This window comes from Alexandromys fortis, unplaced genomic scaffold (genome assembly GCF_014885135.2).
Source record: "Alexandromys fortis isolate MF-2015 unplaced genomic scaffold, M_Fortis_MF-2015_v1.1 scaffold_352, whole genome shotgun sequence".
In the NCBI taxonomy this organism is placed as follows: domain Eukaryota; kingdom Metazoa; phylum Chordata; class Mammalia; order Rodentia; family Cricetidae; genus Alexandromys; species Alexandromys fortis.
Window position 1 is genome coordinate 287,208 of NW_026068237.1, and position 24,726 is coordinate 311,933.

The 24,726-nt window shown below is 48.8% G+C and overlaps 2 protein-coding genes across 3 annotated transcripts; one reads left to right on the plus strand and one right to left on the minus strand.

Annotated features, from left to right (window-relative positions):
- Positions 1-201: 201 nt before the first annotated feature.
- Bspry (B-box and SPRY domain containing) lies at positions 202-18,320 on the plus strand. Its single transcript, XM_050130993.1, has 6 exons — positions 202-767; positions 4,614-4,712; positions 8,266-8,496; positions 9,946-9,971; positions 14,186-14,310; positions 15,529-18,320. The coding sequence occupies exons 1-6, from the start codon at positions 261-263 to the stop codon at positions 16,065-16,067; spliced, it is 1,527 nt and encodes a 508-aa protein (XP_049986950.1). The 5' UTR covers positions 202-260; the 3' UTR covers positions 16,068-18,320.
- Positions 18,321-19,578: 1,258 nt separating this feature from the next.
- Hdhd3 (haloacid dehalogenase like hydrolase domain containing 3) lies at positions 19,579-22,368 on the minus strand. 2 transcript variants are annotated; one of them, XM_050130998.1, is made up of 2 exons: positions 22,225-22,368; positions 19,579-20,506 (listed from the first exon to the last, which is right to left on the minus strand). In XM_050130998.1, the coding sequence occupies exon 2, from the start codon at positions 20,366-20,368 to the stop codon at positions 19,595-19,597; it is 774 nt and encodes a 257-aa protein (XP_049986955.1). In that variant the 5' UTR covers positions 20,369-20,506; positions 22,225-22,368; the 3' UTR covers positions 19,579-19,594. The 2 variants fall into 2 exon arrangements, with proteins under 2 accessions (XP_049986955.1, XP_049986956.1); XM_050130999.1 differs by lacking the exon at positions 22,225-22,368 and adding an exon at positions 20,609-20,711.
- Between the last annotated feature and the right edge of the window lie 2,358 nt (positions 22,369-24,726).

The following is a 24,726-nucleotide window of genomic DNA, read 5'->3' on the forward strand; positions in this document are numbered from 1 at the left end:
CTCAAACAAACAGTTAAACAAAGCATCTAGCAAAAAACCGACACTTCGTAAAGTTTCTTTCAGTCACTAGAATATTGGTTGTTAGTTGTTTGTTTTAAAAACTCAGGCACAATACAACTTAATCGTACAAAGGTGGCGCGGGTTAGCGCGCGGGCGCAAACTGTGTGGGCGGGGTCAGGGAAGGCGGGGCCTGAAAGGGCGTGGGCGAAAGAAACCCGGTCCCAGGCACCTGCGACAGGTGGAGCGCCCGGCTCTCGGCCATGTCCGCGGACGCCTCGGAGCCAGAGTCCGGGCCGGGGTCCGGGCCGGGGTCCGAGCCGGGGTCCGAGCCGGGGTCCGGGCCGGCGTCCGGGCCGGGGTCCGAGTCGGCGTCCGGGCCGGGGTCCGGGCCAGCGTCCGAGCCGGGGTCCGGGCCGGGGTCCGGGCCGGGGTCCGGGCCGGGGTCCGAGTCGGCGTCCGGGCCGGGGTCCGAGTCGGCGTCCGGGCCGGCGTCCGAGCCAGAGTCCGGGCCAGCGTCCGAGCTGGGGTCCGAGTCGGCGTCCGGGCCGGCGTCCGAGCCGGGGTCCGAGTCGGCGTCCGAGCCGGGGTCCGGGCCGGGGTCCGGGCCGGGGTCCGAGCCGGACCAGCTGTGCTCCGAGCACCGAGAGCCTCTGAGCTTGTTCTGCCTCTTCGAGAGACGGCCGGTGTGCGCAGCCTGCGCCAGGTTGGGCGGCCGCTGTCACGGGCACCGCATCCGCCGGGCGGAGGAGCACGCCGAGGAGCTGCGAGTGAGCGGGCTTGGGGCCTGGAACTGGGGTGACTGCTCTCGGAGTCGGGGGGCGGGGCCTGGCTTCTCTGTGGCTTCCCTTTCAGAATTAGGTGGTTAGAGGTGTGACCTCTGGATTAAGCTGGATCCGAGTTCGAATTCTACCCATTCCCCGTGAGTCACGGAACCTAGCTTGTTATATTTCACCGGTAGTTTCCGGACATTCATAATACCGCGTGTTTGTTATAGCTGACCTCAGAAAAACTGAGTTCCCTCACACCCCTTGACTCAGAGTCTCCTCCCCTCCCCTCAGATTTTCTGGTGAGGGATCTAGTTCTCTTCCAACCTGGCCTTGACGCGAAGTTGATGAACCGGGGTGAGGAAAATGGCAGGCCTCAAGGCCTCTCCACCTGTTGTGTGGCTCTAGGCTGGTCACCTTCCTGTGATCCCCCACCCCCGCCCTTTCCCCTGAACTTCTGAGGCTGGAGGCCAAGTCACCTTGGTGCAGCGGTTTTATTTTCATTCTAAATGGCTTAATTCCCCCAACCCCACCCTGGCATTGAGCCCTGCTGTTCATTGTAGGGACATCAGCTACTCAACCAGATTGTAATAAACATACCTTGCTGGAAACTGCGGCCAGCAGGGTTCAGTTACTCAGCCATGATGAAAACAAACTTGAGTGAAGTTGATAGAATCAGCTTGCATCATGGGTGAGCATTTTACAAATTCCTAAGGACTTAGATATTTATCATCTCATTCCACCCAGGCTGGGCTTTTGAAGCGTGGGTTTGAATTCAGGTTTTTCAGATGAGGAGGAGACCCACACCACAGCAGGATGATAACTCCTCCCAGACTCCTAATGTTCAGAGCTCAGAGGGCAAGATTCATTGACTGGGCAAGAGGAAACCACTGCTTGACCTCAGTGGTTAGGAAGAGGAAAGGACCTAATGGAAAGCCTTGAATCTGAGCAGTGGGAGGGGTGAAAGCTGGGGCAGGGTGGCAGGCGTGGTGCTATGCCCCAGGAGCCTTCTCTGGGCCACCCTAAGACCTTACACACATGCTTGGCCTTGGCTTAAAGGAAGCAAGTCTCTCCCCCTTCTACTTTAGATTTTGTGGTTTGTTTGTTTGCTTTTCTTTTTTGGTGCTGGATTTAACCAGAGCCTCAGGCATATTAGACTCTACCCCTGAGCTACACCCCTAGCCCTAGCACACACCATGGCTTCAGTACACCCTACTTCCCTCCACCCCTCCTTCAATACACCCCTCATTCCCTCCATCCTGCAGAGAAATTGCCCTGGGAAAAATAGCACCAGTTCACCCGCTCTTAACTTCCGGACCCATGCCTCAAAGTGAGTTAGCAGGTCAGCTCAGTTAGGGACCAGCCGAGGTGCCCATTGTCGGAAGACTGGATAAGAAAAATATGGATATACTCCCATAATAGACACATTAGGTATTATTCTATAATGCAGAATAAAATGACGTGGTTTGGAAGGAAGATGGAGGGAAGTGGACTGAAACAAGCCTGATCAGACAGACAACTGTCACGTGTTTTGTCTCATGGGAAACCTGGACACAAGCCATAGAAAGACAACCTAAGCTGGGTGTGGTGCCACACTCCTGAGAGAGTAAGGCAAGAGATGGCAAGTTTGAAGCTAGTTCGGATTCCATCATAAAGCTATCTTAAAAAAAAAAAAAAAAGCCAGTAGCTTTAGTCTGAGCATTTGGCAGGTAGAGGCAGGAGAACCTTCGAGTTCAAAGCCAACCTGGTCTAAAAGTGAGTTCTAGGAAAGCCAGAGCTATACAGAGAAATCCTATCTCAAAAGAAAAAAAGTCTTAAGTAATATAAAGGAAAAAAGAAGGGCTGGAGAGATGTTTCAGCAGTTAAAAGCACTGATGTCTTTTAGAGGACCCGGGTTCAATTCCTAGCATCCACATGACAGCTCAGAATTGTCTGTGACTCCAGCTCCAAGAGTTCTGACACCCTCACCAGGACATTCATGCAGGCAAAACACCAACGCAATAAGATAATAATTGTCAGAATAAATAAAAATTAAAAAAGAAAAAAGAGACATGAACCTTAGAAGGGGGCGCATTAAGGAAGAGAGGATCAGGGTGGAGGAGGGCGCTAGTGGGTGAAGGGTGATTGCGACAGGAGAGTCACGTGGACCGGTCTATATAGTTAGTATATACTAATAAAACTTTTTATTTATTTATTTAATTTGGGTTTTCAAGACAGGGTTTCTCTAGCTGGTCTCGAATTCTCAGAGATCTGCCTGCCTTTGCCTCCTAGGTGCTGGGATTAAAGGTATGGGCCACCACCACCTGGCTAAAACTTTTTTTTTTTAAAGAAAAAAAGGATAAGGGCTGGAAAGACGGCTCAGCAGTTAAAAGCACTGCAGCACTTCCAGAGGTCATGAGTTCAATTCCCAGCAACCACATGGCAGCTCACAACCATCTATAATGAGTTCTGATGTCTTCTGGTGTCCAAACATACATGTAGATAGAACACTGATACATGAAATACATTTTAAAAAATCTGGAACAGCATAACACTAACTGAAAAGAGTTCTAAAATAGCATATGCTGTTTCATGTAAGTCATAAAAAAGTGGAGGGTCAGATATACCCATGCTTTATTTATAAAATAAAATAAAAAAAGGACAATAGCTAAGCTCAGTTCTCTCGTCCCTGGGTACGTGATGGGAGGGGGTTGGGAGACTTTCTTGGAAGAGGTAACTGGAGCAGCGGAGGGATTGGGTACCTGGAAGTGCCGTAGCTGTTACCTTGTGTGAAGGAGTGGGAAAGGCCTGGGTCTAAGCCAGCTAGCCATCTGCCTCAGCTCCCTCGTTCCCAACCCGTTCCCTGCCCCTTGATGGCTGATGCTTGTGACTTTGGGAACAGAACACTACCGACTCACTTGTGGTCAAAGCAATGAGACTTCATATCAATTAATATTTATTTAAGGCCCTTTATATGCAGGAAAGCATACAAGATGTAGTCCGCAGCTGTGAGAAATAAAGCAGGACAGAGTCAGGGTGAGTCAGTGAGCTTCCCCGAGGAGGCGGCATATGGGCAGATCAAGGGAGTAAGACAATTGGGGGAGGCTTAGACTAAAGGAGGAAGTAACAAGCCCAGAGGCCCTCAGGCAGGCTGGTAAATCTGGTGTTTTTAAGTAGCTGAAGGAAGGTTTGTGTAAAGTAGGAGGTGGCGTGGGAGACAAGAGTTATTCCAGGTAGGACCTGCAGCTCAGATAAGAGGCCTATTCTCACCTCGACTGTATTGGAAAACCACTGGGATTTTGAACTGGACATGGCTGTGGTAATGCGGAGGCGGTCTAACAGGGTTCCTCTGTGGTGGTGACCATCTGGCTAGAATAACAGAAGTGGAAGTAGTGGTGAGGTGAGGGAGGAGGGTTGGGGACAGACCCAACACAACCCAAGTGTGGGCTGGAGGGTTAAGAGCACTGACTGCTCTTCCAAAGGTCCTGAGTCCAATTCCCCGCAACCGCATGATGGCTCACAACCATCTGTAATGAGATCTGGTGCTCTCTTTTGGTGTACACGCAGACAGAATACTGTCTACATGATAAATAAATAAATCATAAAAAAAAGACCCAAGTGTCTTGATGGCCCCAAATGAGTAACTGGATAGGGAGCCCAGCATTGGTGAGCTGGAAGGAAAGACACAATAGGCTTATATGGGATCCTTGACATAAGGTTTTGGGAACATAATTGTTTCTGATGTGATGATATCTGGATTTGAACCGTGGGAGTGGGTCACTAAGGGTAGAGTAAAAGGGAAAAGCTGCTCGGATGAGTGAGTGGCCCATATGCATGAATAAAGACACAGTAATGCCATCTGTGTTGCAGAACAAGATTGTGGACCAGTGTGAGAGGCTGCAGCTACAGAGTGCGGGCATCACCAAGTATGTGGCGGAGGTCCTGCAAGGGAAGAACCAGAAAGCAGTGGTAATTCTCGTTTATTCTCGGTACCGGGCCTCCCCCTAGGCTAAGACTCTAGCCCAGGTCTAGCACAGTCTCAGATCCCTTTCCAGGCTTACAGCCTTGTTTCTACTGAGGAGCTGGCTGCTTCCGTCAGCACAGAGGCTGTGGGACTAGAAAGCAGAATCCTGGTGACTTTGGGTTCAAAGCCAAAAAGACTAGTGCCTTTTTTCCCACAAAATTTTAGACTTTTTAAATTTTATTTTAATGTGTATGATTGTTTTGCTTACATGCATGTGTGTGCACCACATGTGTGCCTGGCACCAGCAGAGATCAGAAGGGGGCATTGGATCCCTTAGAACTGGACTTATAGATGACTGTGAGCCACCATGTGGGTGTTGGAAACCAAACCCAGATCCTCTGCAAGAGCAACAAGTGCTCTTCACAGCTGACCTATCTCTCCAGCCCCAAGACTTTTTTGGAATTATTTTGTGCTCATCTCTAGAATTATGAAGTTCCTTAGGCACTTTTACATGGATTCTTCTTCTCCTTCTCCTTTCTTCTTTTTTAAAGCCAGTATGAAGCATTGAATCCAGGGTTACGTACGTTAGGCAAATGCTCCGCCATTGAGCTACATCTCCAGTACTTTTGAGATATTCTTTTGTTTGTTTTGCTTATTGAAACAGTGTTTTGTGTAGCCTAGGCTAGCCCCAAGACTGACCATGAACTACAGATCCTCCTTCCTCCATATCCAGATTGTTGAGATTCCATGCAAGTGCTTCCGTGACAGGAATTTTTGAAGTACTCATAGATGGCAGTAAACATCCCTATTTGAAGATGAGGAAACAAGTCTCCCAGAAGTGAGTTGACTTGCCCAAGGCCCTACTCCTCATTGCAGAGACAGCTTTATGTCCTGGACCTGCTGACTCTTGGGGCCCCACCCCTCATTCCTCATTGCAGAGACAGAGACTTCTATATCCTGCATCTGCTGCCTCTCAGGCCGCTGCTGCTACTACATCACACTGCTGATCCTTTTTTATGAAGCACCACTCTTATGTCTTCTCTCTCAAGTAGGCCCTTCAGGGCAGGGCCTGTGAATTTCTTTTTGCATATGCCCTATGCCTCACACACACCCCCACCTATACACATAGCATACAGAATAAGTTTGGCACTGCCTTAACCAAGTTTCTTTTAATCGCATAAACTAAACTGGCATAAACTTCATGGTAGGGCACAGACATCTCCAGAAGCTTAAAGGAACAGCACCAGTAACCAGAAAGCAGCTAGGAGTCCACCTATTCTGCATTCATCTCCCCTTCTGTTTGCATGATCTTGATGTCTCTATCTCAGTCTGTCTTTGACTCTCACAGTTTTTATTTTCTTGTCCTATTGCACTGGCTAAGCCTTCAGTAGAATATAAGCTAGAAGCTATAGTAGCAGATCCGGACACAACTTCCAACATTTTACTGTTTCTTTAACAAATCTTTACTGAGCACTTCCATAGGCCAGGCACTGCTGGCCTGCCTGTTTGCTAGGCATTCCACAGTGAACAAAACGTGGAAGTGCCCGTTTGCATGAATGCTACATGCTGGTCAGGAGACACGGACAATAAAGAATAAAATATGTATTAATGTCAGAAGGCAGTACATTCTTTGAGGAAGGGGGCCAGCATGTCCTGAGGGATGGGTTCAGAGACTTATGCTGTGATAAGGAATGCTATCATCAAGAAAAGCTGATATTGCTGGGCAGTGGTAGCACACGCCTTTAATCCCACCACTCAGAAGGCAGAGACAGACAGATCTCTGAGTTCCAGGCCAGCCTGGTCTACAATGTGAGTTCCGGGACAGCCAGAGCTGTTACACAGACAAATCTTGTCTTGAAGAAACAAAAACAAAACAGAGGTAAATTGCTTGCTGCAAAAGCCTGCTGACCTAAGTTTGTTCCTGGAAGCCACATAAAGATAGAAGGAGAGACTAATTCTATAAAGTTGTCTTCTTACCTCCACATATGCACCATGATGTGCACACGCCTACTCACGCACACATACACAATAACGATAAAGAAAAGTTTGAACAAAAGGTTTGTATTTTACTCAGACACCTAGGAAGTGGAGTGATGACGCGCACAACTGCGCAGAGTGTCTAGACAGGTCATCAAGTGCAAAAGACCTGGGCAGAGGGCGCCCGAGCTTCTGGGGCAGAAGGTCCTGGGAGGCTGAAGCAGTGTGAACAGGGGAGATGGCAGGAAAAGTAAAATCAGAGAAACAAGAGGTTCGATCACAGGGGGGGTGCCTTCATTTCAGATATAAACACAAATCACTGAAAAGGTTGGTTTTTTTTTTGTTTTTATTTATTAATAAGGCAAAAGACTTCAATTTAGGGGCTAGAAGGGTGGCTCAACAGTTACGAACACTTCCTGCTCTTCCAGAGAACCTGAGTTGCTGGCACATACTTTGGGCAGCTCAGAACTGCACTTAACTTCAGCTCCTGGAGATCTGACATGCATGTGGTACACACACGCACACACACAGGATCACAGACAGATTGGGATTTCAGTTTAAAAAGGAACAGCTATAGTAGGAAGTGGCCATAGGCAGCGAAAGTAAAGGCCAGGAGAGCAAGTGAGCTGCAGGTACAGGTGAAGTCAGTGTGCTTCAGACTCAAGTGAGCTTCCTTGATATTCACTAAGCTGTTGTCCTCCACACTGTGAAGATATGGGTCTCGGTTTCTTCTACAAAAGAAGGATGACTGTTCCTGAACTGTACAAAGCAGGTCTGCAGGCACAGGGCCCAGAGAAGCCACCGTCCTTGGGCCTCGGGAGCAGGGCTAGATGACAGTTGGGAGGATGCTCGCAGTGTCCAGGCTGACAAGAAGTCTCCCGCTCAGTCACCGAGTGTGTCTGGAGGTAGAACTGCAGCCAGAACCTGACCACTAGGAGTCAGAAGACGATGTACATAAACATCCTTAGCTGAGCCAGACAACGTAGCATAGTCCTTTAATCCCAGCACTCGGGAGGCAGAGGGAGACAAATTTCTGTGAGTTCCAGGACAGCCAGGGTGGTTACATAGAGAAACCCAGTCTCGAAAAACTTAAACAAACAAACAAAAAACAACAACAAAAAAATCTTTAGCTGAAAGTTTTTTCAGAGCCCCTTGATGGCACATTAAAAACTCTGTTGGAACCAGTTGGGATGGACAAGCCTTAGGAGGGGATAAGATTTTGGCTCTGAGGCGGGGTGAAATTTCAACTGGAGCCTGGTTTGTATTGGTCTGGCTGATGAGAATAACTTTCAAGGCCATTGTGCCCTATGATCACTATGATTCCTTCATTTTTGTCCCATGACCATCATGTTCCCAATGCTGGTTCATCTCTAAGCCCCGTCTACCTTTTAAACTGTGGTCATGACCTTCTGAGACATGGCCTGGATGTTTGAATCTTTTTATGCCACACTTCGGAACTCTAAATGCTAGGGTGTTAAAGTAAATGGCTTGAGTCCCTTTGTTTTCCATACTCAGCCCATACTTCCTCTCCTCCTTGTGACTGTGACTTTGTCTCTGACTCCTCATCTTATCCCCTGCCAGAGCATGGCTAGTGCGGCGAGGGAGCTGGTTATCCAGAGGATGAGCCTGGTGAGGAGCCTGTGTGAGAGTGAGGAACAGCGGCTGCTGGAGCAGGTGCTCGGTGAAGAGGAGCGGGCTCACCAGAGTATCCTGACTCAGCAGGCACATTGGACGGAGGCACTGAGAAAGCTGGACACCCTCCGTACCAGCCTGGTGGGCATGCTCACCCATCTGGATGACCTCCAGCTGATTGTAAGTCAGGAGAGGGTGAGGACACAGAAGGTTGGCCAGGTTCCCCCAGATTTGAAGACCTCAAGAATGCCAAAAAGATGGCCTTGGGATAGGGATGAGTAACAGACTTGTGAAGCTGTTTCTATTCTGGCCCATCTAATGATTTGCTTCTGTAGCAAAGAACCCAGCTAAATCAGCTTGGCCAAAAACCCCCACCACTGATAGCCCTTGGCATTTATCAGATTCCACTTCTCCACTATCCCCAAGGTCTGTCTTTAGCAAGAATCCTGTCAGGTAGGTTTAGCTAGGATCCCCCTCCCCCTCAATGTTTCCTCTTTAGTCAGCAGTTGCGGCCTCTTAGGGGGCTGAACAACCCTTTCACTGGGGTTGGGAATCACAGATATTGACATTATGATTTGTACAGCAGCAAAATTACAGTTATGAAGTAGCAATGAAAATAATCTTATGATGGGGTCACCTCACATGAGGGACTGTATTAAAGGGTCAGACATTCGGAAGATTGAGAACCACTGCTATTACACAGTGATCCCACCCTGCTCTGTGGCCATCAGTTCCCATGCTGCATTCAAAGTTGAACTCAATCTCTCTCACCTACTGCAAGATCCCTGGCAGTAGTCCCTATAGCTATCTTCTTTACTTTCAACAGCAAGCAAATACTTACTGAGTGCCTTTGTGTTATGTAATGGGGCAGAGCCACAGGGCACAGCTGCAGTTGCTCTGAGCTCTACCTAAGAGTTGCTACATAAACTGACAAGTAGAATGTGTCATGGTAGTAGAGTAATCCCTCTGAGGTCAGAACACCCACAAGGTGGGAGGGATAGACCACAGAGCTTCCTGGATGAAGTGACTTTGAAGTAATGAGAAAAGTACCCAGGTGCAGGGAGTTGGGGCGTGCAGAGTGCTCAGAAGCACTAGGGGAGAAGGCAGCACTTGGTGCAGATAAGGCCCCAATATAAAAACACATTCTTGGGTTTACCAGACATAATCACAACTAGTCTTTAGTGCACTGCTTTTCAAAGTACTTTATAGATATGCAGAAGCCTCCAGTTTTGAGGGACAGTAGACACCTAAGTGTCTACCTGCAGAGGAGGAATGAAGAACAAACAGGAAGGTAGTCTGACTGCCCTCGATTGTGAATTCACTAGGCACCAGCTTCCAGGCAAGGGCACATCCTGTCCCAGCAACTGGGACCCTCACAGGCCTCTGAGAGCAGGTGGTCTCCATGGCGGGTGGCACTGGCTCTGTGGAAGATGGCGCTGAACTGGAGTTGAGAGGAGCCTGGTTCGCCACAGGGGAGGGGCAATGGCTGATTCATTTTTGTGTATGTTAGGAGGCTAGGCCTTTGTTGTGAAGCCGGCATCCACACAGTTGTGTGCAGGGAAATGTGTCAGGTCATGTTCACACACTGGGTGTCTGCTGCCAGCCTGACCATGTTTTCCTCTCTTGCAGCAGAAGGAGCATGAGATTGTTGAGAGGTGAGTGTGGCCCTATAACTTGCTCAGGCTGTCACTGAGACCCCCTTCCTTCCTCCCAGGCCATTGCAACTTCCTAAAGCCTAGCTCCAAGGTCAGAGGTCAGGCCAGGCCTTCTCACCCTCCATATCTTCTTCAGATCCATATCGAAAGGAAGTAAAGCAAATACTTATTAGCTAGGGCCTTGCCCTGGGCTTTCCTAAACTTTATCCTACTTCAACTATGGTTACTCTGGATAAGAATCCTGAGACTCAGAACTGGGGCCTGGACTCACTGATACCTGCTTCCTTGGTGTCTCCTCTACCTTTCTTTCTGCAATGAACGAGTTTTTAAGACTTAAGGCTGCATTACCACTCAATTCCCCATCCTAATTGTTAAGTAGTTAAAGAATTTCAACAGGCCATTTCTGAATGCTAGAAGGTTGAGAGGCCAGGGCCTGAGGAAATGACCAAATAGATGAAATTAGCCAGGCAAGGTGATTAGCCAATCCCAATAGGGTTGTTGCTTGGTATACAGTGCTTTTACCTGGTTTGTACAAAGTTCTGGGTTCAATTCCCAGCCTCTAAAATGAAAAAGATTTAAAATGGAAAGTGAGCCTTTATCAAATCAGCCCTTCCCAATCTGTTTCCCTAGAGATGTGGTTCGTTTTAAGAATTAGTTAATTACTTCGTGTGTGTAGGTGCATGCAGGTGCCATGGCTCATGTGTGGGTCAGGGGACAACTTATGGGAGCTGTTCCTCTGCTTCCACCGTGTGAGTCCTGGATCGCCAACCTTTATCCACCGAGTCCGTGCTCCAGTCTCAGATGTGGGATTCCAAACTCTGACTAGATTTGGGATTTTGGCTTTCTTATTTAATTGGAATATATGTGGCTTCGTGTGTGTTTCTTTTTTGCCTCCTTTTAATGATATATATAGCCTGGGCTGTGATGTCACTGTCCCGTTATCAAGGCTATTACGTTTGAACGCTTGAATGAAGTGGTGGGCATTTCAGGTGTCGTCAGCCAGGTTCTTCATTATAAGGGTGCATTTTCTCTTTCATAATTGATGAGCCAACAATGAAAGGCACTTTCTGTGTGTTTCCTGTTAGCTTCCAGATTTTTACCGCAAGAGTTTTGCACCCATGTTAATTTCTGCCCGAGTTGTTCATTTGTTTTTTCACTTATTCCCTCTTATTGGAACCAGTGCCAGTCACAGATCCTGATCTTCTCTGCTGCATAGTAAAGCCCTGCTGCCGCTGTGGTTGCTTTGACCTTCAGGTTGCCCGCGTTTGACCGGTCACTGGCTTGTCTGTTTGACAGGTCCCCTCTTCTTTGAGTATTTCTTACTGTGGCACAAAAGATGTCCCCAGGAGTGGGAGGGTTGGAGAGTGGCTCAGCAGTTAGAGACCTTACTCTTCTTACAGAGGACCTGGGTTTGGTTCCCAACACCCACAAGGTGGCTTGCAACCCATAATCTGATGTCTCCTGATCTCCTTGGGTGCCAGGCACACATGTGGTACACATTCTTACCCAGTTATCCCTGGTTCAGATTGGATTTTGCGGCCCTAGCTCTGGAACCAGCTGTTTCCCCAGGGGTCTTCTATCTGTTTTTAGCAGGATGGGACATCAAGTGTTCTCGCTGCTACTGACATGTCATTGTACTGGACCTTTCATCAGAGTGGGGGATATTTGTAACTTCTTATGCACGAATCTGTATCATAACTTCTAATTCCAGTCTAACACTGCAGTTAACACTGCCTTTGCCTGCCTCCAGTTTCATATTTGTATCTTATACTAAGAACCTAGGCCTGATAGCCCTTGCCTTTAATCCCAGTACTTGGGAGACAGAGGCAGATAGATCTCTGTGAGTTCAAGGCCAGCCTGATCCACATAGTTCCAGGAGAGCTAGGGCTACATAGAGATACCCTCTCTTAAAAAACCACTGCTACCACCACCACCACCACTAATAATAATAATAACAACAACAACAACCAGAAGAGTCTCAGCTCCCAACAAGGCCAATAGCTTATTCATTTGCTTAGTCCTTCAGCACATGATTGTTGAATTGCTGAGTCCGTACTTCTTCCATTGAGAAACCTACTGGTAGAATTGAAGATTTGTCTGTAGTGCTTTGTGCTCTCCCAAGAGCTGTTGTCAGGCCCATCTAGGTGGGATCTCACTTATCTAATGAGAACTGCTTTGTTGGCTCTGGTATGTCCACACCTTTGGTGGCAGAGTGGCAACAAGTCCCCACTGCACAGGCAGACTATTCTGATTCCAGCCAGGCTTTGCTCTATTCAAGTCCCACTGTACCTTGGGGCCATGACTATTGTGTTCTGTCCCACGCAATAGCTGACGGGTGGCTCTCTGTTGACTTTAGTCCATGGGTGGTCTCAGCTCTGTTCTGGAAGGACAGCTCAGTTGCTGACACTGTCTCCCCGTTAGCTGGGGCTTCTCCACATTGTGCTGTTATGTTTTGAGAGCACAGGCTCTCTCTTGTTTGTTTTCAGGGCCTATTGTCAGCATTTGTACCTCCTCACTTCTAAGGCTGCTCATCTCATTCTTCAGGCCAGGACAGTCAGTGACAGTCTCACAGAGGAGACTGCACGTATCAGAGGAGCACCTCTGGATGGCCTCAGGCCATCTTCAGAATTAGAGGTAGAGGAGCATTCCTTTTGAGAAGCCAGGTTGGAGGACTGCAAAGTATCAGATGAGTTCCTGCTTCACTTTTTGTCCCTTTGAGATTTCATTTCAGATTGGGGGGGAAACGTGTTGAATGTTGCCCGGGCTCATTCAGCTGGGCCAAGTCTATTCTATTTTTTTTTTTTTACATGGAAACAAGACTTGAATCCAGCTCCCATTTTCTACTCAGTGTCTTCCATAAAGCTCCATTCTGGTGTCGAATGGAGAACCTACTACCTTCCCATTACAACACAGTCTAAGTGATCATGTATAAAACAGTAAACACAGAGGCCAAACATCTGGATAGACAGCATCCTGCTCTTAGGCAGTCCCTCGTTGGCTCGTTTTAATATTTATCTATCGTGTGTGTGTGTGTGTGTGTGTGTGTGTGTGTGTGTGCCTGTGTGTATGTAAGTGCACCATGATGTGGAGCAGCCTGAGGATATTTGAAGAGGACATTGGATTCTCTGCAGCTGGAGCTACAGAGGTTGAGAGCTTCCATGTGGGTTCTGGGACTTGAACCAGAGTCTTCTACAAGAGCAACAAATCCTCATAACTGCTAAACCATGTCTCTGGCCCTCGTGGGGTTTTTTCTTTTGTGTGTGTGTGTGTATTTGTGTGTTGTCTATATATATACCTGCATGTTCGTGTGTGTAAATACCATCGTGCATGTGGAGGTTAGAGAACAATCTCAGATGCTGGTTCTGACAGGGTCTCCTTGTTAGCCTACACCAGGCTAGCTGGCCTTTGAGCTTCCTCTCTCCACCTCTCATCTCGCCTAGAAGCACAGGGATCGTAGGTGCATGCTATCTCATCACGTTTTACATGGGTTTTGGGGATTCAGCCCTTGGTCCTCAACTTGTACTGCAAGTGATTTACCTATTGAGTCACCTCCCCAGCTTTAAGGAATTCCACCCTGAGGACTAAATGTCCCAATTCTGTGTGGTCCTCAGCTAAGGGTGTTTGTGTTTAAGAACCGAGGAATGGCTGGGATCTTTGGACTGTTGCAGTGGGTTTTAGAGGAGGTGAGATATTTTCTGGATAGTATATAAAGAAATGTTATCACACAGCAGCTCCCCAGGCCCAGATCCTATCCCACCTCTGCTGTCAGAACACACAGCCTCCAGTCTCCACTCTGTGTTTGCATGCCTGCATGCGTGTGTGTGTGTGTGTGTGTGTGTGTGTGTGTGTTGGTGAGTGCAAGTGTTCACAGAAGCTTTCTGATCCCCTGAAATTGGGGTGAGAGGTGGTTGTATTGGAGTTGGGGACTTCTGCAGAAGCGGTAGGCACTCTTAACTGCTGAGGTGTCTCCAGGCTCTGCCCCCACTGTTAAGACCAGTTAAGAATATACTTCCCTATATACTGTTTGCTTTGCTGGAATGAAGGTCCCTGGGGAGGGGGAGTCAGGAAAAGCCACTTTCCCTCTGGCTAATACAATCATGGTGTCACCTACAAAGGAAGGATTTCACTTCTGTTTTCCTCTCCTCACTCATGTAGATCCAGGTGCATTTCCAGAACCTTCTTGAACCTCTGTCTCTTTTTTCCCCCTGCATTAGGGCTGAGGAAGCAGAGGGCGTTTTGGATCCCCAGGAGTCAGATAAATTAAGCTTTAACGAGAAGCGTGCTTGGAGCCCACTGCTGACTCAACTCTGGGCAACATCGGTCTTCGGGTCTCTCTCAGGTTAGGAGCTACTAGACTGCAGCACAGCCTGCAGTGTGTGGGGGTGGGGAGGGGTTGCCCGGATCCTTCCTTCCCGTTTCTCTATGGTTAGGTAAAGGATAAATTATGTTCCTTTAAGTTCCGTCCCCTTTACATCTCACCTCTCTGGGACAGCGCCTTATCATTTATTGGAAACCTCAGATTCCTTTTTAAAGTAGAATGACATCTACCTGGAGATCACTGGTACCACAGTGAAGCTGCCAGGGCTTGCCTCACCCATTCACTTAACAAACACCGGCCTAAATGAGTGTGGTGATGCTCAGCGCTTGGGCAGCTGAGGCAGGAACTCTGAGTTCGAGGCCAGGCTAGCTGCCTCTCTTCCTGTCTGAGACCCTGTCTGAGTTTGAGGCCAAGCTAGCTGCCTCTCCCCCTGTCTGAGACCCTGTCTGAATTTGAGGCCAGGCAAGCTGCATCTCTCCCTGTCTGAGACCCTGTCTGAGTTCGAGGCCAGGCTAGCTGCCTCTTTCCCTATCTGAGACCCTGTCTCAAACACAAGAGGACAACAAAATGTTGACTGCTGTTGAATGTTGGCCTGTGCTGCATACTGGGCCGTCAGAGGCGAAACTTACTGTCTCCCAGAATTCCACTGGGTTAGGTGGAAGCTCATATGTCCCCTGGTGACAGACTGAAGCTTTCTCAGTTTTAACTCTCCCCTGCAGGTTATCCATGTAATATATGTATATGTAATTATTATTATGACCAGTAATAGCGTTGTGCTCTAGATTCTGGTATCATGGTTAACTTCTGACAACTGCTTTTGTCATGCTTCCTAGTTTTGGGCTCTGCCCTCAGGATATCAGCTCTGGAAGCCATAGATAGGATCAGCTCAAAAGCAATAAGATAGGGAAAATTAAATACTGTGTATTCATTTGACCCTACCACCAGCTTGACGTGGGAACTTGGACAACTCACTTCTTTCTATCAGAATTTGTACATGAAGATTTTAGACCAATGTTCTCCTGGCTCTAGCTACTCAGCATGGTCTATGCAAGGCACTTGACACACACTACCTTAGCTAGTCCCCATGACTACCCTGTGACAAGTACTTTAAAGAGGAAGAAACTGAGGCTTAGGGAGAGTAGATGGCTGTCTGAGGTCAGTGAGTGGTACCTGGTAGGAGCAGATTAGGAATGGAGCAGGGGTAGGACTCGGGACAACCCTGAGGATTCTCTCTGGCAGGCATGGAGGAGGTGCATATCAATGAAAGGACTGTCAGCCCCTTGCTGCATTTGTCTGAAGATCGACGGACCCTGACCTTCAGTGCCAAGAAGTCCAAGGCCTGCTCAGATGACCCCGAACGCTTTGACCACTGGCCTAATGCCTTGGCTGCCACCACCTTCCATGCCGGACTCCACGCCTGGATAGTGAATGTTCAGCATAGCTGTGCCTATAAAGTGGGCGTCGCCTCAGCCCAGCTGCCTCGAAAGGGCTCTGGCAGTGACTGCCGCCTGGGCCACAATGCCTTCTCCTGGGTCTTCTCCCGCTATGCTCAAGAGTTCCGTTTCTCACACAATGGGCAGCACGAGCCTCTGGCGTTGCTTCGGTGCCCAGCACAGCTGGGCGTGCTGCTGGACCTCCAAGCAGGAGAGCTGGTCTTCTGTGAGCCTGCTTCAGGGACGGTGCTTCACATCCACCGCACGTCTTTCCCTCGACCGCTGCTCCCAGTCTTTGCCGTGGCTGACCAGCTCATCTCCATTGTTCACCAGTGGCCACAGTGAGGCCAGATCCACACCCCTGTCACCCTTACAGGCCATGCTTCCAGCTAGTGTGCTGTTCCCCCATGGGATCTGCTTCAAACTCAGACATAACCTTTCAGTGTTGATCATCTGTGGGAAACCTGTTTCTCTCTTGGCCTTACTCTCCCAAACCCACCGTTCCTTGTGCTCTTCTGAGGATCTCATAAATCTGTGTCTCTGCCATCCAGCATGGTTCCTGGTGCACAGTGAGGGAGTATATGGCTGGGCAGGTTGATGACCTGTGATGTCGTAGTTCCTGGAGTGTCTCTGCAGAGAAGCCTGTGGTGAAGATTCCCTAGCCTCGCAGCTCAGTAGTTCTTGGTCTTTTTCATGATACAGCTTGTGGAGAGAATATTTTTCTAGCATACAAAGGACAACCTGCCAGGAAGCTCTTGGCCAGAAAACAGGCCTGGAAGTGTCATGCCTTCCTCCCACATTCTGCCATGGCGCTAGTATCCTGTCCCCAGGAAGTGTGCTTGTAGCAGTTGTGGGCATTTGTCCCAGGCCCTGAGGCTGAGCTGTAGCATGGACCTGCCTGTGATAGGGTGATCCCCCTCTCTGTGCTTCTCTTGGGGAGGAGACCTGGCTGGAGAGCTTCATACCAGAAGAGCTGAGGGGAAAGGAGGACTATCCTTAATGGATGAATGTGAGTGTCGTTAGAGGTTTCTGGATGCTTAGTGATGTCTTGGCTGTAACTGGCTTCAAGCTGCAAGGCAGCCTTGAGTACAGGCTTAGAAATAAGTGGGCCGTGGCTCCCCTAGCAGAAAGGTCCTGGAGATGTTGAACCAAAAGCACGTCTCTTTGCCATTTCCTCCATAACGAGCTCATCTGAGGATGACATTTTTGTGAGAACTGGGGAGGAAGCTTGGTGGCAGAGCACCTGGCTAGCATGCCAAAAGCCCCGAGTTCCATTCCTAGCACTGCAAACTGAGAAGTATGAAAACCAGTCAGGGTGGCCACAAGTCCAGCTGGCAAATAATCACTGTTCTGCTTCAGTCCCTTACTGCCATGCAGAAACGGGGTCCCAAGATGCCTGGGAGGACTATGGGTTCATATGTACATGTGTGTAAATACATGTGTGTAAATAGGCATGCATGTATGTAAGTGCATCTTCAGAAGTGCCATCTCCCCTTTGGAGACAGTCTCCAGTTGGCCGGGAGCTCATCACCTAGGGGCGATGGCCAGTGGACCTCAAGGAACTGTCTTGGTCTCCCCGCTGCTGGATTCCAGGTGCATATCACACCACCTGGCAAGTTTATGTGGGTTTTGATGATCACATTTGGGCTCATGTTAGTAGTGAGCAAGCATTTTACCATTGAACTTTCTCCCTAGTCTTTTTGATTTTAGTTTTTAATTTATTATTGTGCTTAATATGAGGTGGCATTCGCATGCCAGGGTGCACATGCATAAGTCATCAGAGGATAGCTGTGTTGTTGTAGAGTCTCCCCCATCTCTGTGGTGTATCCCTGGCTATCCTGGAACTCGCTCTGTAGACAAGCCTGCCTCTACCTCCTACGTGCTGGGATTAAGGATGTGTGCCGCCACCACCTGGCTCCTTTGTTGCTTTTTTACTGTTTCATACAGCCTAGGCTGGCCTTGAACTCACTATGTAGCCTCTACCTCTAGAATGCCAGGGTTACAGACAGTGCCACTGTGTTCATATGTGAAATGTTGTTAGGTTTGTTTACTCACTTATTCAAAACTCTGGTCAGATCAAACCACAGGTCTGCTATCGTCAGCTAACTTTTGTTGAAGGTTTCTGAGACCCTTGTAGCTGGGACCACAGCTCATGCCTTGTGTTCACTGCCTGACCCTTAGGAGTTACTACTGAGTCATCAGATCCAGGGCAGAAAGGTTTCGTCAGTCTGAAGAGCTCTGCCATTGCCTGGACATGGGCTCTGTTAAAACAAAACATCTAGGGACAAAGTCACCCTCTTCCACTAGTATCCAGAGGCCCCAGGTCATGCCCTGACAGTGTTCAGCTCACAGTTCGTGGTGGGGCTGTTGCAAACACACCTCTTCCTCTGACTGTCCAGATATCACCCAAGCTTTATTCCCTGATGAAGTCCCCTCCAGAGTCACTGTTGTGTCAGAGCATATATACTCATGTTTATCTCTGCTGATAGCCCATGCTATCCCCTGCGCCCAGCAATGAACAAGGCATAGATTTATCTAATAGACAACATCTGAATAGGTAAGACAGGAAGGAAAATTAAATTGAAAAAAAAAAAAAAACAGCCAGGTGTCATGGCCCACACTCATCCCAGCACTTGGGAGGCAAAACCAGGAGTTCAAGGCCAGCCTGGTATACAAAGCAAGTTCTAGGACAACCAGGACTACACAGAGAGACCCTGGCTTGAAAGGAAAAAAAAAATCCACTGCACTCACACATGCCGCGGTCCCTGTCTAGTTGTGACCCAGTGGTTAAGTCAATAGTTTTTGAGTCAGACAGGCAAATTTGGAATCCAGGTTCCCTCACAAGTGTGACCACAGACAGATTAAGCCCTGGATCTTGGTTTCTTCATATGTAAAGTGGGGTTATGCCACCTCTGCCCACTGAATAGCTTTGCGGTAAAAAGATTTAGTGGGCTGTGCGTGGTGGCGCATGCCTTTAAGCCCTCAGGGAGGTAGAGGCAGGCGGATCTCTGGGTTCAAGACCAGTGTGGTCTACAGAGAGAGTTCCAGGATAGGCTCCAAATCTACACAGAGAAACCCTGCCTCAAAAACAAAACAAAACATTTATCAGGGTATCTTGCAGGGCAGGCACAAGCCAGCAGTGTCCTTCTTCGAACCAGTTATAGTGTCGTCCTCTCAAGGGTCACAGCGTCCCTACTGTATAGCCCAGCACCCTGATTCATCTAACCCTGAGGTGCCAAGGTTGGGAATGGATTTCTGTTTCAACTTCTCTGGGCTTTTTTGATTTTGTGTGCTGCACAGTGGGGTGTCAGACTTCCAGTGACAACAAGCCCTTGCTGTAAAGGCGAGGGAGAGAGAATGAGAATATATCTGGTTTGAACACAGGGCCTCATAAGGCAGACAAGTGCTCTACTGCTGATCCACGTCCCTAGCTCTTAAAAGAGTGGCTCACCTGTGATTCTAGGATTCAGAAGGCTGATGGAGAAAGACCATGAGCTCCAGGCCAGTGTGGACTAGAGACCGTTCACATCAACCTGGTTGTGAATAGGGTCCCTCCGTGGATATGGAGCAGGTTATGATAGAAGGGACAGAGGAACTGGTGAGACAGCCGGGTGCATAATAGCACATGTGCACATGATCTCAGTCCCATCCCCAGAACCCATGGGAAGATGGAGAGACCAGAGTCTATAAAATTAGCCTCTGACCCACACCCCCATATAATAATAAATTAAGAGGGACGGAAGTATGAATAATGAGTGAACTCAAAAACTAGGCTACTGCCAAGCTCTTGCTGTTCCAGGATCAGAATAGTTTATCGAGGTTGCGGAGGGAAAGCAGGAGGGGAGAAAGAAGGGACTCCTTGCTTCGAGTGTTTATTTGGTCCCACCTCCTTCCCTCATCAGACTTGAGGCCTCCAGAAGGTCCAGGGCAGGCAGGAGATGGGACAGAGAGAGCAGAATGTGCTCTTTAGGTACAGAATCTCTGACTGAGGAGTGCAAAGGCTCTGGACCTACCACCAGGAAGCTGTGCATGCCCACAGCCCGAGCTCCCTGGTAATCACAGGGGTAACTATCCCCAATATGAGCTGCCACCGCAGGTTCTACCTGAGCAAGTTGCAAGGCCTTGTGGAAAATTCGTGGGTCTGGTTTAGGACAGCCCATAGCCTCAGAAGTCAAAACAAACTCAAAATGTTCTCGCAGGCCGAGGCCTACTAGGATGTCCTCTAGGCGTCGGTCAAAATTGGAGATCACAGCCAGCCTCAGACCCCGCTTGCGGCACTCCTTCAGGGTAGTCTCAGCCCCCTCCAGCACCTGCCAGGTGGAGGGGCTGCTGAAGTCCTCATAGAGTTGATCAGCAATGGGAGTAATGGCCCGGGCATCTGGGACCCCTGCCAGGTGGAAGGTGTGGAGGACCAAGTCCTTCCACCATTGACGGGAGGTAAGGCCACAGTTCTGGCCATAGTTGGGAAAGTTGTGGCTCTGAGCCTGGTATGCCTGCCCAAAGGCTTGTTCCAGGGCTGTGGCTTCTACCACCAGCCCATGGGCCCGGGCCTTGCTGGCATAGTCCTCCCCAATAGAACGGCGGAACTTGATCAGGGTATCCTTTACATCCCACGTCAGAAGACGCATCTGCAGCCGATGGGCCATGGACAGCAAGGTCACTGTAAGTCACAGATCAAAGAAGATACTAAACTGGTTCAGGTCTCCTCTACAGGTCCCAGGCTGTGTAGGTCAGAGTTGTAGGCAGACACGAGGCACTTTGGAAATGTCTTTCAGTACAAGATCCTGGAATGAACATTGGCAGGTGAGATGGACCCTGATGTTAGAGACTTGGGTCAACATTCTGAAGGACAAAGTTCATGTCCTGAGAAATTACTCTCTGAATACCTGTGCCTCATTTGGTAGAGTGCTTGCCTAGCACACATAAAGCCTGGGTCGATCCCCATACCGAATAAGCTTGGCATAGCGCATACACCTATAATCCCAGCGACTAGGAGGAAAAGGCAAGAGAATCAGAAGTTCAAAGTCATCCTTGGCTACATAGCAAGCCTAAGACCAACCTGAGCTGAACCTGTCTCAAAAAACCCAACGTAGATTTTTGTACTAAATGAAATTATTTATGCATACACTTTAAACCAAATTTCTGGGCATCTTATGAGCCGTATGTTGGGGAAGAAGACAGATTTCTAGCCCCTGCGGCATTCCTAGGCATTAAATGATAAGGGTTTCTCTGTAGACAAAGTTAGTCTCTGACTTCGGGACATTTCCCTGGCAGGTGAAGTTCTGGGGCCTTGAGGCTGGGCATAGTGCTCCAGTGGAGCTGAGCTCAGCTACACAGCTTTGTAGGTCCAAGTCGGGAAGCAGTTAAGATTGCTGTTATCTCTACGCTGTATTTTGCCTTCATGTAAGTACACCTCAGTCACGTTTGGTGCCTGTGGAGCCAGAAGGTTTCAAATGCCCTGGAACAGAAGTTTCAGACAGTTGTGAACTGCCGTGTGTGTGTGTGTGTGTGTGTGTGTGTGTGTGTGTGTGTGTGTGTCGAGAACTGAACCCAGGCCATCTGAGCCCATGACACTGTTAAAATTAATAGTAAATGTGATCCTACTTTGAAGACCCATGCCCGACTTTCTCCTGACTCTCATGATTAAGCCTATACTAAAATATCAGTAATAAAGTCTCCAACTTCATCAAAAAAACCAAAAACCTACTAGTAATGTCAAAAGAGAGGATGGTCCCTGATCTGACGAGCAATATGGCTGGAGAGGGGAGGATGGAGCCAGTGAGAGGCAGTTTCTTGGCTACAGTCACAGTCCGTCTGCAAACACAGCCAGGATTAGAACCTAAATGTCCAGACACGGTTCCCTTCAACTGGACTTTGCTTACCTATATTTATATTCTTTCAGAAATTGGGTTATGCTGAGCCTGTACAGGGTGGGACAGAAGAGAGTCTGTTCCTACCTGGCTCTTAGCTGCAGCTTCTCCATCCTTGCTAGAGTTTGTAATAACAGCTGCCACCGAGGCCAACTCAGAAGGGCAACTGACCCAATGCCCAGACGCGTTCCGGAGTCAGAGACCGATTGCAGCTTTCTCCCCCAGACAGACCTGACTGCAGACAAAACTGTCTCTTTGATTCTGAGGGGGCGGATTCATTCAGAATGCTGCCAAGCAGGCACAGATAGAGGTGTGGGTAGGGGAGGGCGCTCAGAGAAATGTGACAAAGAGGAGGATTTAAATCAGCTTGATAAAGGGAGACCACTTTAAAGGGGCTCTTACTGCTCAAGTGGGTAGGCCGAGGCCCAACCAGGAACCTGACTGCATCCTAAACACCTCGGGACACCTCTGGCTCAGCTATGGCCCAGGAAAAAAAAAACGTGTAGCGGGGTGGGGGCTTCCAGACAGGCCTGACCACCCTGAAAGCAGCGTGACCCGGGCTCCAGCGTCCCCCGCTCGGCCGCACAGCGCCCCCACGGCTCAGCGGCTCCCACCCCGGGGCCCGGCACTACCTGGTTCAGGGAAAGAGACCAGAGAGGCAGCGGCTGCTCCACCGGCTCCACAGAGACGCAGAAGCTCGCGACCCGCGCCTACTTGACCGTACTTCTCGCCCCGCCCTGCTCTCGGCGTCACCAAGCTCCTCCCTCGTGCCGGTCTCCGGTCTTCGTTCCTTCCGTTACCCAGTAGCCACCCTGCTCCTGGTCCCAAGCCGTCCCTCCGTCCTCCTGCTTCTCAAGGTCACAATCTCAACCCGTGATTCTCTCAGCTTTTCTCTACCCCGCCCGCGTCCCCACTTCCCACATCCCAGGAATGGGGACACCCTGGGAAGTACCTAGACTGATTTGGGTCTCAGCCTGTCTCCCCTAGTGCATGTAGTGAGGACTCCAGCAATGCGCTATTGATACATCTCTGTTCTGAGAGACCCCAATGGGTTCTAGAAAGAAATTGCTTGTCACACCCACAGAGGTCATTGAGGTAGGTAGGGTCCTCTGCAGTAACCTAGACAGTTTAGTTTAGTTTTTTTGAGACAAGACAGTTTTGGAGCCTTCCCTGGTACTAGCTCTTGTAGACCAGGCTGGCCTCGAATTCACAGAGATCTGCCTGCCTCTGCCACCCCAGTGCTGGGATTAAAGGCATGTGCCACCACCCCCCGGCTAGACACTTAGTTTTATGATAGGGTTCCACTATGCAGGTCAAACTGGCAGTGAACATCTCTTGCGTCAGCCTGCCAAGTGCTGGGATTATAGACACGCCACCACCGAGTTTGTCTACCCTAGGTCTTAAGGGTAAGGAAGAGTCGTATTTTCATAACTGAAACACACTTTATCTTAAAAAAAAAAAAAAAACTGTCGGAAGCAAACAAAGCTGCACCCTCAACTTTGTTGATTCGCCACGTGCTAAGCAAGCCCCTGTGCTCTGTGCCTGACCCATTCCTTCTTCACTGAGGACACAGCAGGAAAACAGCAGTTTCCTGCCTACACGAAAATCAAGCTAATACACAAGGGTTTTGGGAGAGGCACTTCCCACTGCTCTTTACTGCCCTCCCCCCACATGTCATCTCCTGGTTCTCTGTGGACTTTGGATGAACTCAACTTGTTTCACTGGGCCCCAGAAAACAAAGTGCACAGTCATGGGCAGGGGCTCTCCCTTGCCACACGGATTTTGTGTCACAGGTTGATTCTCAGAAACGGAGGTGGGAAGGGTAGCCAGGACATCAGAGTTCCACCTGTTTTTCACAGAATCCAGAATCCCTGACAGTCTCTTTTTAGGGTCACCTCAACTAACCCTTTAGTTTAGATCCCAACGCTGCCACTCTGGGGACTAGACAAAGCAACTTCCAACAGAATCCAGGCTAGCTTTAAGTGGATTTCCAAGATAATTGACGTCACCTGTCGTTCCATATGGCCCTCCATATGAAGATGGCATGGCAGAGCACATAGAAAACCTCTGAGGATTTATCAAGATTCTTCTTAGATGAGAAAACAGACTGCTGGATGTTTAAGAAGTTTGTTCGGGGTCACACAGCACACAGCACAGAGCCACGCACTGCACATCTCCCAGAGTGTTTGTCGGGGTATGTCTGCTCACCTGGAACCATGGCCTCCAGAATCGGCTAGGTTTGCTAGTTGCAAATACAATTAATAATAACGAAGAAGTGGAAGCGGCAGGTGTCCCAGTCTCCTGGGGTATCACAGGAAAGATGGTGGTGGTCTCTGATACTCTGTATCTAGCTTCTTTCTGATTTGCAAGTTCCAAGATAGGTACACTTGGCCAGGTGGTATACAGGGGCAAGCCCAGTTAGGAAGGCAAAGCAGAAGGGTCACTCCAGGTGTCACGCCATCTTTGGCTATGGAGCAGGATCCCTTCACACAGACAAATAGTACATGGATACGATTTAATGAATATGTTCTCATCCCATAACTAAATTACAAAAGTCTCCTGACAGTTTCAGCCTTTTGTTAGTTCATTCCATGCCCTGTGGCTTGTGAATGCTAGCTTGGGCTGTTTTCTCTTTGGGAAATCAAGTTTCTTAGATGGAACATTTCCCTCACAAGAGCTCCTGTTAAAGACTAAGGAAACGCAGGCAGGGGCACACCTGCCAGGCACACATCTCTTATTACTTTTTTTCATTTACTTTTTTTAAAGTTTCAGTCAAAACACACAGGAAAAAGTGTATATGCCTTTAATCCTAGTACTCAGAGGCAGAGGGCAGACTGATATCTGTGAGTTTGAGGCCAGCTTGGTCTACAGAACAAATTCCAGGACAGCCAGGGCTACATAGTAAGACCACATTTTTTTTTAAAGTATGTTTTTGAGTTTTAACAGTATGGATACCCTACCCAGACCCCCCTCCAATCTAGATGGCACGAGCAGGTCTGCTTTCACTTGCTTATCCCCTAAATGATAGCAAACCCCTCCACCTTGCCCTTTTGAGAGAGGATCTCACACAGTAGCCCAGAACTATGTTGGTACCCTATTTCATCCACAGCAATCCTAAATGCTGAGATTCAAGC

What these genes read in the sequence shown, in the direction of transcription:
- Bspry (XM_050130993.1), top strand. Translation starts at nt 261, where the DNA reads ATGTCCGCGGACGCCTCGGAGCCAGAGTCCGGGCCGGGGTCCGGGCCG. An exon ending in GGAAGAACCAGAAAGCAGTG is followed by an intron (nt 4,713 to 8,265) that starts GTAATTCTCGTT and finishes ATCCCCTGCCAG; the next exon opens with AGCATGGCTAGTGCGGCGAG. An exon ending in TGGATGACCTCCAGCTGATT is followed by an intron (nt 8,497 to 9,945) that starts GTAAGTCAGGAG and finishes CCTCTCTTGCAG; the next exon opens with CAGAAGGAGCATGAGATTGT.
- Hdhd3 (XM_050130998.1), bottom strand. Translation starts at nt 20,368, where the DNA reads ATGGCCCATCGGCTGCAGATGCGTCTTCTGACGTGGGATGTAAAGGAT.